This window comes from Apteryx mantelli, chromosome 2 (genome assembly GCF_036417845.1).
Source record: "Apteryx mantelli isolate bAptMan1 chromosome 2, bAptMan1.hap1, whole genome shotgun sequence".
In the NCBI taxonomy this organism is placed as follows: Eukaryota; Metazoa; Chordata; class Aves; order Apterygiformes; family Apterygidae; genus Apteryx; species Apteryx mantelli.
In genome coordinates, this window is record NC_089979.1 from 123,542,010 (window position 1) to 123,556,037 (window position 14,028).

General features: G+C 40.4%; 1 protein-coding gene across 1 annotated transcript in view; it reads left to right on the forward strand.

The window, feature by feature from the left end:
* Positions 1-291: 291 nt before the first annotated feature.
* OSBPL10 (oxysterol binding protein like 10) overlaps positions 292-14,028 on the forward strand; it is a 125,455-nt gene continuing 111,718 nt past the window's right edge. Inside the window, exon 1 of the mRNA XM_067291466.1 lies at positions 292-596. Within this exon, the coding sequence (XP_067147567.1) occupies positions 292-596 (305 nt within the window). The remainder of the gene's footprint in view (positions 597-14,028) is intronic.

Below are 14,028 nucleotides of genomic sequence, written 5' to 3' on the forward strand. Positions count from 1 at the left end.
TCGGTGTGAGTGCGAGACGCGTCCGCCGTCCGTGCCCGCGCCCCGCGGCGGGCAGCGCGCTGGGCCGGGCGGCCGCCGCGGGGCGGCAGGAGGCGCCGCCGCGCCCCGCGGCACCAACGGCCGCCCGGCGCCCTCGCACCGGCGGCGGGAGGCGGCGCGGCGGCGGCGGCCGGGCCCGGCCCCTTCTCCCCCGGGCGCCGCCCCTCTCCGCGCCGCCTATGAGTCAGGGCTTTGCCGGGCGCTGGCGGCAGCCGCGGCCGGAGCGGGCTCGCACCGTCCGCCGCAGGCTCCATGGAGAAGGCGGCAGCGGCGGCGGCGAGCGAGGGCGGCGGCGGGAGCAACAGCAGCAGCCGCAGCAGCAGCCGCCCCACGTCGGCGGGCTCGTCTCCCTCGTCTTCCTCCGCCGGCCGCGGGCTGCCGGGCCGGGCGGCGGCCGCGGGGCGGCTGGATGGAGGCGGTGGCGGCGGCGGCAGCCCCGGCTCGGCGGCGGCCAGCCCGGGGGGTGCGCAGGCGCCCGGGGGCGGCAGGCGGCGGGAGCCGGTGCTGGAAGGGGCGCTCAGCAAATACACCAACCTCCTGCAGGGCTGGCAGAGCAGGTAAAGGCGGGCCCGGGCCCGCGGCTCACTCGCCCCAGCCGCCCCCAAGATGGTGCCGGGCAGGTAGGCCGGGCCGTGTGGCCGGCCCTGCCCGGGGCAGGGGCAGTCGTCCGTCCCCCCCCCCCCCCGCTTTCCTGTTTGCTTGTTTTCAACCGAAAGAGCGGTTGGGCATGGGGGGGGGGCGGTGGCCTTGGTGACCCCCCCTGGGTGGCCCCAGCCGTGCCCGGGGGTAATAACGCTGCACATGCTGCTCCCCCGCCGGGCTCCGTTTTTCAGCTCTTCCCTGTCACGTTAGTTTCCATCTCCTGCGAAGTTTTCTTGCAGAGCTAACGAATGAAAAATTGGGCAAGGATCTCCCGAAACAAATGGGCAGTACGCCGCGCTTCCGCCTTCTTTATTTAGATACAGGGTGGGACAGTGAGGACGCGGTTACCTGCGCGTTTAGCCAGAGCTCCTCTGTTGCTTTGTCCTTCTAGTTTGGCAAGTCCTAGTTTATGGTGATACTGGTGGCAGGCCCGAATCTCGCAGTCTGGGTGCGGCAGGCTGCTGTGCATCTGTGCGAGCCCGGGAGGGCAGGGCGGCGCGCTGGCTTCGCGGGTAGCGTCTGAAATCTTGCCCTGGTGCGGGGTTGAAGCCGTACTGCGGAACTAATAGCGCTGCGTTGGGATCTGGCGGAATCGAGAGAGACTTCTTACTCGTGTTTTACTTCTAGTTATTAAACTTTGTCCTCTTAGTGGATGGATGGTGAACATCTAGACCTCAACTCTTTAATGTAAGATGTCAGTGTGATGGTTTGGAAGAGGAATAACCCTGGTATAAAGAATGTCCACAGGACTAGTTACAAACTTCTGCACAAAGCATTTAAAAAAAAAAAAAAAAAACCCCAAACTACTGTTGCTTATACTAAGAGATCCTAAACAATAGCAACATACGAGTGGCTGGGTCCTTCATGTTCTGTCAGTAATTTTAAAGTATTTATAAGTGACAGAATTACATTACATAAATGCTTATGATGCTGACTTGTGCAGGGCGAAATCAGCGGTAGGAGTACTGTAGTGATGCCCCTATAAAGTTCTAGGCATCAGTCTGATCCCATACACGGGAAGGCATGCATAGGTGCACTTGCTATGAGTGATAACAAATGTGCCTGCTACCATATGCATAGGCACTCATCCTCATAAAACTAGGCTGCTTCAGCCTAAACATAGGGAAGGCCCTTGACCATCATTCGGTAACTAGTTCTGTGCTAGGTGAAAACTCTTGTATCTGTCTGTTAATTTTTGCAGTCCTCCTGTTGTTTTGATAGCATGACTGAAAATTAAAAGCACCCTTCCCCCCCATTTTTTTTTTTTTTGGTACCTCTATCTCTTTTTGTATAAACAGTAACTTTTTTTTTAAAAATCACGTATATGATTTAAGGGTCACTTTCATGTAAACTGATGAGATTACAAAATATGGTCTTTGCTTAGAAATCTTTGGGTCTAGAACTTGCCTCTCTGTTGTGTCTGGGCAGTGCTTAGCACTGATTAAATCTCTGATAAGGCTGACAGCTTAAAATAACATGAATAATCCATGTATGTACAAGGAATTTTTATCTGAAAGCATCATGGAAAAACTAATTTCCAAGTGCTATGGCAGAATTACTTAAATCACAGTTATAATGTCATTTACTTTCAGCAGTCTTTCTAATGTTGCTTTATCATACTTTGTCAATTGCCAGTTTTATTTTGTGTAAGTCTGGCTGTTTGAGCAAGTGGCTTATGATGACGGTAGAGCTTCTATGCCTAAGTAACTTTTTTGGTTTGTTCAGTTGTTCTGTTCTATCCATCTGTCTATATATCTGTTTTTTAGGATGGGGAATCTTCAACAAATTTTAAACAAAAAAGTTGAAACTTTAGGCTTACCATATTTGATCTTATTATAATGTCCAGTAAATGAATAGCAATTCACAGGTTAGAGGGTGATTGTCTATTTGGCCTTGCGAATATTTGCCATTGAGTCTGTTTCCTGTGAATCAAGCTCAGTCTATAAGAACTGATAAGTGATTTTGTAGTTGGCATCTGCACAGTTATCCAGAATGTATGTGTTACTGAATGATCGTACAAGTTACTTTGAATTTACTTCAACTGAAGAAATTGTTTAACCTCATGATCAATACAGCCAGATGGCATGAATATAAATAAAATGGAAAAATAAAGTTGGAACTGACAGAGTTCAGTGATTATGGATTTGGATTTTTTTTTTTAAGATATCTACTCCTTATCTATTAGCCTAAATAATTTAAATGTATTTAATGTTAGCTGCTGCCATGCTGCTGCATGCCAACATTGAAGTTGAGAGGTTTTTCTAGGTTATCCAACACTCGGTGCACAGAGTAGCCTCTGCAATCCTAAAGAAATTCTTGTCTTGTCATTTGAATTATCATAAGTTAGTGTTACTTTTTTGTCTGTTATCCTTTAACGGGCACATGCAAGATATTCTTATTTCATATGAGACAAACAAGTGTGGATACTGAAACATAACAATGCATTTATAAGCATTAACTGAAGCAATTGGAGGCCTCAAGGTCTGTCAGTCTTAAGACCAGCATTGCTTTTTCTTCTAGGAATTTCTGAGGGTTTGTTGTCTGTTACTTAGAAGTAATGTATTTGTTCTGTCCTAGTAGGCTTAGGAACAGTCTAATGTGGAAATGAGTGAGATTCTTCTTTACCTTAAAGCAAGCAGAAAGAAAGGCCTTTTCTTAGTCTTGAGGCAGTTTGTTGCATGATAAAGGTCTCGAGGGGGCCAGGCATGTGGAATGGCTCCACTAAAGTCAGTAACTTCCTCTGGCTTTACACAGGTAGGAATGCAGGGAACAGAATTTAACTGAAAGCACAGACATTTTGACACAATGACGCTTGTGTCTGACTGTCTTTACTCTTTTACTATGAAATTCCAAATAATTATATTTCCAGAATTGAAGTACTCTTACAAAATGTTTCTGCTGGGATTTACTTGGTCTACATGTGTGGGAGAGTAGTAAACCCACACAACTCCCATTTAAAATACAGGTTAATAGACAAACATGTCTCTATAGGATTGTCATGTCATGTAGAGCCTATTTTGCATGAGCTAATTTGATATTAAAGAAATACTTATTGCTTCTGACATTATTATCCTGTTCTTGAATAGTTCAGGAGAATGTTGCAAAGTGTCAAAAATCCATTTGCCCAAGGTAGCCCCAAATTTGCATGTGGACTGCTTCATCCTTCCTCCCCACCCCCTGAAAATGCTTTTAGTACTTAGTTTTTAAGGTTTTGTCCTGCAAGCATGTATAAACCCCTGAATCATCTGCATCTGGGCTGGGGCTTAGATTTGGAATTGTAACAACAGCAACAGATGGAGTCCCAGCCGATGGATGTTGCTGCAGCTTTTCTGAGTTGAACTGCTCTTTGTAGATTATTTTGTAGCCTGGCTGTTTTCTAAGGCATTACTTTAGCCTATCCTTGTTTCCTTTCTCAGTTGAGAAATGTATCTTGTTTACTGTCTACATGAGTCGTGCCCTGTGTATTTCTGGTGCTTGGGCACCACCAGACTTCTCTTTGGGATTAGCTGCGTTCCTTGTAGGTCAATAAAAAGTGTACTTTGTTTGGGGCAGTTTAGGTATTTTTGAACTCATGCTTCTCTTACTGGGCTCCACAACACTGTGGTGTGGTCTCTTTGCCTGTTTGTCTGAAGAGAAAAGTTGAGATCTAACTGCTGCCACTGCAGGAAGACCTTTATTTCCGCTGCCTGTAACAGCAGGTAGGATGCTGCCGGAAGAACCAGCTCCCTCTGCTACTTCTGGGGCTGCTCTTTGGCTCCCAGAGGTTCTGCTGCTCTGACTGTGCTGTTACAGGAGGGTTGTTGTCTAAAGATCTTAACAGAAGATGACCATCTCTTTCTTTTCTTTGTCCATGTCTTACAGAACAGTGTTATGACTGCTCTTGATATGCTATCACAGGTGTGATGACATCTGTTTTTTTGACTAGGGACACCAAGTACCCAAAGCTGCCCTTTTTTACGCTATTTATAAGCCTTGTGCTCTTAAGTGAGTGTAGACTAGATTTGGAGAGGATAAAGGCTTGTGCCATAAATAGCAGGTGAAAAGGTCCAAGGACAATTTGAAGTGAGCAATCTAACATGAGAGGTTAAGGGCAAGAGAGGAAAATCTGTAAAGGAAGAATTTGATGATTGATGAGGAGAAGAAAAGTCAAAATGAATGTGGCTGGACTCAGTGACATTGGGCTATCATAGGAGTGTGTTGGATGGGTTGTGAGGGAGCAAACCTGGGTTTCTAGAGAAGAGGGGCTTGCAGAAGGTGAGATAAGAATGACTGATCTGATTTAAAATTGCTGTGAGAGGAAAAAACATGCAGATTTTTGTAGGTGCTGTAGTGCAAAACAGTGAGTTTTTATATATAGACATATATGTATAAAAAAATATAAATATATATGTATATTCTGGAGAAAGAGATTGTGACCTTTTAGGACAAAGGAAATTGTGCCTTTTTTCCAGTACAGAAATTCAGAAGATAGTTACCAGAGAAACAGATGATCACCATGATGTAGGTATACAACTATATAGCTGCTGGGAGGGAAGTCCGTCCAAGAGAAATGAACTGTTTTCTTTATATAAAATAAACCATACTGTCGGCATTCTAACAACAGAGAATATCTGGGAAAGAGGACATGCCCATGCGTTCACTTCTTTAACATTTGTCAAGTTTGTTACAGGGTTTTTTTGTGTGCCTGTGTGTGTTCTCACTAGAATCAGATTGACCACCAATTTCTCCATTGCTTATCGTTTTGTCTTTAAATGACGTTTCTGGGTCTGTCTATACAGGGCTTTGTGTAGTGTTGTAATGTCTCTTATCTGCAGAGTTCAGAAAGGGGAAGACTCTATTCTAAGGAGCTGGAAATACAACCTTCCCTTTTTCTTCTGTTGTTGGATATCTCCTTAAATTCTGAGATGTTGATTATAATTTGTATGTTATAACTGGGGAAACAAACACTTTTAGTTTCAAGGCATTTTGTTAATAACGAGTTAACATTCTGTGATAGGTTTTCCTTACAAAATAGATTTTACTGGAAATAGTGTGGTCCCTTCACATGTAGGTTCTGTTTACATTAATAGGTAGTAGGGAAAGGAGGAAAACTACCTGAAAGCAATGTGTTTTATTTCTGTTGAACAAATGAACAGGATATGTGATAAATATTCAAGAGCCGTATATCTTATATTACTGAAATTGTCAGGATACATATCATAAATTCCAAATAAATTTGGAATTTGAAGTGTCAAAAATCAGTCATTAATAAATTATAGTTCAATTAAGGCACTATTTTTTTTTTCTTTTCCTAATCCCACAATCTATGTAGCAAAAAGAATCGTGTTCAAGTATAAGCTTTCTTATTCCCTCCTCTACTTCTTTCACTTTTTGCTATTGAAACTTTTTTCCTAAATATGTATCACCGAAGCTTAGCGTTTTGAAAAAAAACTTCACCTTTTCAATTTTATTCTACTAATTTATTTTTAGGAACATGAAAACTTTTGGTTAAGATACACTATGCTTTTCTCAGTTAGTGATTTGCTTAATAATTTTGCTGTTGCTTCTAAACCATCTCTGTTAGGAGAATGGAGAATGCTGTTCGAACAGTGGAGTGAAACTAGAGGAAGAATTTCAGCAAGGTAAGAGGCAGGCTGAGAAATCTGTCTTGCACTCTGCTCTTTGGTGGTGTTTACAAGAAACATTTAAAAGAAGACAACTTTGAACCTTAGGCTGAAATTGGAAAGGATGGTCTTGTGGTTAGTTAAGGAATTGGTTTGGACTGTGGAGGTGTGGATGTTGTTTGGAGAACTGCTGTGGACACTTGGTTTGTCCCCAGGGAGGTAACCCGAGTTCTTTGTTCCTCAGCTGCCCATGTCACGTGGGGTCAGTGCTGCTTATGCCAATGTGGAGGATAACTTCACTTAACGCATAAGATGCTTGATGATTGGCAGTACAGGAAAAGTCTATTTAAAATGAAGGAGACTTGAGCATTTTCACTCAGATGGTATATTTGGGATTTGCAAATGCATTTCAGAGCTGAGCAGCAGTCTTGTACTAGAGAGAACGAAGTGACAGGCAAAATAGAGCATGGTCTTCCTTTCACCCAGATGTCACACTTAGCTTTCAGACTGTGAAAAGAAGTGGCAGTTGGCACTAACACTGAAGCACTTGCATACACTTATCTGGGTTTCGTTATTACTAGCTCATCTTACTGCTAGCTTTTGAATGGCGATTTCTGTGCTTAGCAGTGGAGTGATAAATGTGGTTAGAAGGAGCACATGTGCGCTTACTGACTTAGATTTTTTTTGTGTGTGTGGATACAGGTTATGTTCCTGTAGAAGGAGAAGTGACAGTAAGTTGTTAAACTAAGTAATGTGCCTGGATTCCTTTTATGAGTACATAAGAAATGTATTCACAAGATTTCCCAAGTCATTTTATGCTAAAAACAATTGTTTAATAGGACTGCATTTGGAGTTTAGCTTCTCTTCGGCTAAGTAACACTAAAGTTCTTATCTGGTTCCTTATGATGCATTTAAAGGGTTGAACTAGTCTCCTAAGTGAAAAGGATGCTGAAATTCACCACAACTATTGGCTCTTAACGTAACATGATATTTGCAAAATTCATATTGAATTTGGTTCAACTAAAAATACTGAATTTGCTCCTGTGATTTTAATACACTTCCACAGCTTCCCCCACCCCACCCACCCAAGTATCCTGGCATCACACTTTAAATCTTGTAGGCTTGTTGATGTCTTACTGAGATGTCTGAATATTTCTTAGAATCCAAACCAGGGAAGGAAAGCTTGCTTTGTATTAACTGTTGCATGTTAAAATGTTTCCAGTAAACATTGTCTAAATGCTTCTGCACTTCTCTTTCCAAAACAGTGTTGAATTAGTAGGTAAATTAAAGTTGGGGAATGTAGATGCTTGACTATGCGATTGTGTAACGCAAGCCATAGGATTTTCCTTGGTTCCTTTTCCACCTAACTTTGTGTTATCTTTGGATGTCTATCTAAGAATTTTTCTTCCAGTGATGGAGAATCTCTCACCGTAGATATTGGAACAATTTGCCCAGGTTTCATTGCTCAGTATTTAAAAATTTGCCTGTTAGTGCATCAGTCCCCCCCCACCCCTGTACTGATCCTTGTTATGTTTATTATCTATGAGACTGAAAATACCTCTTACTGAATTTCTGTTCCTTTTGCAGTCTTTTTGGACTGGCTAGTTTGTCTTTTGTCCATCTTGGAATAGCTAGACCAATGGAGTTTTCTTGCTGCAAGTCAGGTCTCCCAGCAACTTTAATCATTTTGGGTATAGTTCTAGTTATTACTGAGCGTTTCAATGTTTTTCTTCAAGTCTGGACGCCAAAATTGTGTACACTGTTGTGCTAGTGGTTGCACTGGATCCAACAGAGGAGTTATGCATCCTATTTTACCCTTACTCAATATTCCCTGCTTAAAAAATTCAAAAACTTTGTTAGCTTTTTAGGTCTCCATCATTGTTTTTCTAAACCTGGGTTGTTAATTTTGCCTTATAAGCCTGAACGTTAGTCTGATTACACACAACACCTAAGACCTCATGTTCCCTAGTCTTGCCTGGGTTCTCCAGACAAGTTTATTCATACCCCCAGTCTCTTGTTATTTCCTGCTTGCCTTGCTCAAGCTCTCAGTAGTCCGACACCCTGGTGCTTGTTACACTTTCTTTCCTGATGTCCGGGATACTCCTTTATCCAGTCACGTACTCACTTTGGTAGGACTGCACCATGCCATTAAGTGTGAAAAGGCAGACTTAGCCCTTAATGTCCTTTTTCAGATGTGAAGGTGATAAAAGGAAATGCTGTGGGAGTTGTCTCCCTATAGAGTTAGCATGTTTTCTGGTGTTTTCTGTGATAATTCTTAGGCTTGCTTATGGTGTGTGCACATTCTCAGTTTGAAGGGGAAAAATAGTAGAAAATTATTTGGTTATAAAAGACGATCTTTTTAGGATATATTTGGGGAAACTGGTTATTAGTTGGAAGAATCACTTGGACCTAGTAATCAGTAGATTATCCTTACCCTGAATTTTTGGAGTCACTGCTTTGTTTTTCTTCCTTTTTTTTGTCACTAGATGTATGATTTTATTTTGACAGTATTGGAATGCGTGTTTTTTGCTGAGGATAGCTTATTTTCATGTCATCAGCAGTCTTTATGGATGATTTTTTGTCTTCTAGGTCATTGCTAAGCATTCTAGAGCCAAGAACTAATTGCCAAGGAGCCCTATTAGAAATACATTCCCTCAGAGATCCCTATTTAGTTATATTTTGAGACTGGTCACGTCAGTTAACTCTTTTCCAACCCATTTAATGTGTCTTATGCTGATTTTTGTACTATATTTAAGCTCAGTACCGCGTTAGAACATTGCTTCAATGCTGTTAGCAAACTTATCATCAGAAACATACCAAGTTTTCTGGAGAAAGTGTATTTTTTGTGAGCTCATACTGATTGGCATTACCTACCTTGCTTTAAATCTTTTTGTTAAAGATGTCCTATTGCAGCTATAGCATTATTTTATTGAGCATTGTGGGCCAGGAGGTCTATAATTAACTAGATTTTTTTCATTTGTGTTTATTTTTAAAATGTTGGCACAGTGTAGTTTCTTCCAATTTGAGAACTTTCCCATTGTCCTTGGTGGAAGGGAGCTGGATGCATCAAGGAGCTGTATTGGCCGATTTTCAGCTTTTTGAATCATTCAGGATGTGCTTGGCAAAATCTGACAATTGCGTTGGCAGTGTCTTTCTGATAAAAATCCAACCTATGTTTTGGAGTACAGTTGTTTACAATAATGCTGTATATCAGTGTGTTTTAATTGCTGTATGCTGTATGCTTGTTTCGGGGCCCTTCAGCAGGCTAACTGGGGTAGCTATTGTGCATCCAGTGCACCCACTGGACTGTGTGCCGCAGCATTTGCAGGTGCCTTAGGGTGTTTGACTGAAAAGGCCTTATAGTTTATCAGTTGGATTGATGTAATTTGCAACCCCTAAATTACTATTTTTCTGTTTTGAGTAAGCTTGCTACTTACCAATTCGTACATCAAGTACATATTTCTTAGTGACCTGGGAGGTGGCTTTGCTTCAGCTACAGAGCCTTAGAGACTAGCTGTTACAATATTAAGAGCTGAGCCTTGTATACTTCACCTTTCATTGGGTCCCCAAGAACTTTTGTAAAAAGAAGTCAATATTAAATTGAGTTTCTTGAGAACAGGCTTGTAGCACAATTAAGGGTTATGCCAGGACAACTTGTCTAGGTTATTCAACAGTATGTTTGAAAGTTATAGGTAACTTTTATAGTGCCTAAATATAGGTTGGGCCTCTGCATTGATAAAGCTTCAAGGTTTATGTATAGAATCATGGATTGCACTGCCACTTACAGCTGTATTGGTTACTACATCTTTAGTTGAAGTAGGATGACCCTTTTCTGCAATGGGACGCAGACATAAGGAGAAGGTCTACACGCTGGAGTCGGGTGTTGGTGGAGTGTTTGGCCCCACTCGGAGCAGGGTTTGTGTTTGTGTTACTGAGTTCGACACTGGGAGAAAACCTTCCTAGTAAATGAAGAATGGGTTAAGCCAGTATTAGCAAGGCTCGGTATTCTGCTGTTGGTAATCTTCAGGTTGCAATAAAATGGGGGAGGGGGGGAAATAGCATATTTCTCCTCTGTTGCCATTATTTGGAGCTGGCAGGAAATTGAAAAGAATATCAATTTCACTATACTGCTTTTATGCTAATCGTAGGAGGCAGATAATGAACCTGATTCTGGAAGAGATACCTAAGTGTAGGAAAGATGAAGAGGCAAAAAATGTCATATTCATTGCTTCAAGCATTAAGGCATTTTGGGCTGGCACAAAAATCTCTCCTGAAGGTTTTTTTTCCAGTTGCCTTATCACAGGGAGCTTTTTATAAAGGCTCCCGCTGTTGAAAACAGACTAAAAAGATTTTTCTCTCTCACTCTCTCTTCTTCTTTTTTTTTTTTTTTCTTTAAATACTGGAAGGTTTGCCTTCCACACCATAAGGTGTTTTTTTTTTTGTTTTTTTTCTTTGCCTACATTTTATCATATCTGATTAGTAAGCTTTTTGGTTTTGTGACTGTTGGGTTTGTGCCAAACTTTGTTACTTTATTTTGCAAGAAAAGGATGATTTGGTGTTAGAGCAGAGGAGGAAAGAGAGGTGTGGGATGAGTTCAAGAAAAGGAGTAAAACCTTCTTGGGGAGGACTGACAGAAGAAGAGGGAGCCACAGAAAGAGAAGAAACGGAGAGAAGAGAAGAAAGACATAGATACTGAAGACAGTACAAGGAGATACCTTGCACTTTTGTTTTTTGGTATTTAAAAAAACCAAAAGGCTAGAGGAAAATATAGCATGAATCCAGAATGATGTCTAGGAAACCCAAGTGAGGTAGTTTGCTGTACCTTATCTATTTTCTGTTTTAATATTGCCTTTAGGAATACCACACAAAAAATAGAATGTAACTAGATATTTCTAAATTGAAGAATGTGTAGTGCAGAGAGGATTTTTTTGTTTTGTTTTTTATTTTCTTTCCTCCTCCACTTTCTCTAGCAGAGCTAATTTTGGGCTAGTAGATGACTGCAAATAGCAGCCAGAGGAAGCTACTGACAGTGTCCACCTGGATATATATTAACGTGCCAGGCTTACTTTTGCCCCTTTTAAACACATTATTGTTTGTGTGGGAATTAAAGCATATGTGATGATGAAACTGTCTTCCTGGTGAAGGTCATAGGGTTTTTCTTGTTTTTTGACAAAAATAAGAATCTAGATTTTTGTGCATATATAGAACAAATTGGTTTGTTTGTTTGTTTGAAATACCTATATATAAAGCAGCAGCTTAATGCATGAAGGTCTTTAGAAGTAATTGTTGCTTGCAAATTAAATCACACTGTCTCCAGAAGTATCATAGCTAATACACTGAAGATCTCACAACATATTGATGAAACAGATGAAACAACCCTGTGATGGACTCTGTGAATGCCATGCATATGTTTCTTAGAAACAGCATTGAAAAGGTACTCTGCTATGAATATGGCTGGATATCAACTGGCTATCAGACCACACATAGAAACTTTTAATTTCACATGATGAGTTGGTGGTCTCAAGAATAAAAGCAAAGCAATCCCTGTTAGCTTGGAAAGTATTGGCATAGAAAGCTGAAAAATTCCAACTATCCTAAGATGATACAGGGTGTAAGAAAGGTCTGATTTCTTCAAAGCTTTACTTGAACTAGTTGGGGTGGAGAAGAGGTGGAAATTAGCCATCAAGCTAGTAACTTGAAAGCAAGCTTCCGTAGCTTGTGTGTTGTCTTTTCTTCTGTACAATCTATAAAGACAATACTGCATAGTCTTGGTTATGTTTCTTTCAAATGGGATTTTTAGACTACAGCTAAAAAGAAGCTCAAAAGCTAGGAAAAACAAATGGAAGAGAAGGGAGACGTTGAAGACTTCAAAAATTGCAAAAAGCAAAACCTTCTTAAGTTATCTTTTGTATTTTTTGTTTTTTTTATATAAATCTATGTTTAAAAAATATATGCAGCTCACCAAAAACAGTGTCAGTATAATACAGCTGAGTTCTCAGCCCCCTGTATATGAGCATGGAATGAATATTACTTGTTGAACAGGTTCTGTCAGTGAAATAGTAATGTAAATGAGATAGTGTTGGGAGAAATGCCAAAGTTCATGTAGTTCAGTTTTAGGTGATAAATTATCTGTATCTTGAAAGTAATAAATAACAGTTGCTATAAGCAGTACAGTGATAACACAATACATTTTAAATCAGGTGTTTTTATTCCATAAACTTTCACAAAAATTACTGTCCAAAAAAGATATGTTCAGAAAGCTTTTGTCAGCTAGAAAGTGTCTGATGGTTCATGTCTTCACTTAGAAGGTATCATAATAATTTGTGTCTAGGACAGCTACTGAGGATAGACCCTTAGTCAACTATGTAAGAAATGCAGTGTGGCATGAGGGACAAATGAGGAATTGATATGAGGACTGCTGTCTCCTGGCATCATGTGTATATCTTTCTCCATCTGGAAATTACCTGTGAAATTTTTGTTTATTGCTTTGACAGATGGTGATCAGCTCTTGTTATTATGTGTTACAGGGTTTATTTTTAATTGTCTTTCATACTCTTTCTCCAGCATAAAATATGTGAGTGATGTACATATGTCCACAAGCCAAAAATAGCTAGATGAGCATAAGAAAATTATCAGGAGCCAGATCCTTGTATGCACAGGTTTAATATTGGCATTATTACTCTGATGACCTAGATTGATGAAGTCAAGTACAATTCAGATGAAAAGGAAATATTATCAATACTTTCAGCATACCCCAATAGCTTAAAGGAGGAAAAAAAAAAGGGGGGGGCAAGGAACTGTCAGTTAACTCTTATGTCCTTGTCAGGATTGCAGTGTGTTACTCAGTAAAAATAAAATACTCATGTAAAGTTAAGTTGTAGTACAACTGTTCTTTATCTTCAACTTTTTAAAAATTTTGCCATCATATTTTATGGAGTCAGTGTTTCCATGTACTGAAAAAAAAAAATTCTGATACTGTTTCTACCTAAGAATACCTTAGGAACTTTTCAAAATTTGGGCAAGCTTCAAGTGTGGTACTTAAGCTGCTAAAGTTAGAGGAAGAGGTGTTTGATTTCTAAGTAAGCATATTTTTCCTCATTAAATTGATCATTGCCAGCTGTAGTAATATATAGGGTGTTTTTTTCCCTTTTTTTGTGGAAAAACTGAGATCCACGAGTGGCTTCCATTGATTACAAGGTATTGTGGTTTTCACAAGGAAAGATTAGTCTTCCCATTTACAGGAAGGTTATTGCATCTTGAGGTCTTTTAGGCTTTGACATTTTTAGCTATGGGTTAGAAAATAACACTGAAGAGTTGCTGGGTCTTGGCAATGATTCTTGCTGAGGACAGGGCATTACAAAACAAGGATGAACTCTGAAGGTCTGGCAAAGAAATCAGTGAACTATGGTATAACCTCTGTAAAACTTTGCTGACTCAGGGCAGCTAATTGAAAATTTATGCTGTATTATGCATTGTTGGGATGTGGTTATTCTTTGAACCTCATAATACAGTACAGTCAGTATCTTTCTCAAGTTCTTGTTCTTAAAAATTTGGCTTGGACAAAATAACTTCTGAATATTGAAAAGATGTCAACCTGAAATTTAGTTGCTCTGAAAATAAATAAACTGGGATTAGTTTTGGGTCTACTTGTCCAAAAACACTTTCTGCCATTCTTTCAAACATATGATGATAAAATGAACTGCTCTGTACTTGGCAGTTCTTAATATAAAGTATACTGAGAAAT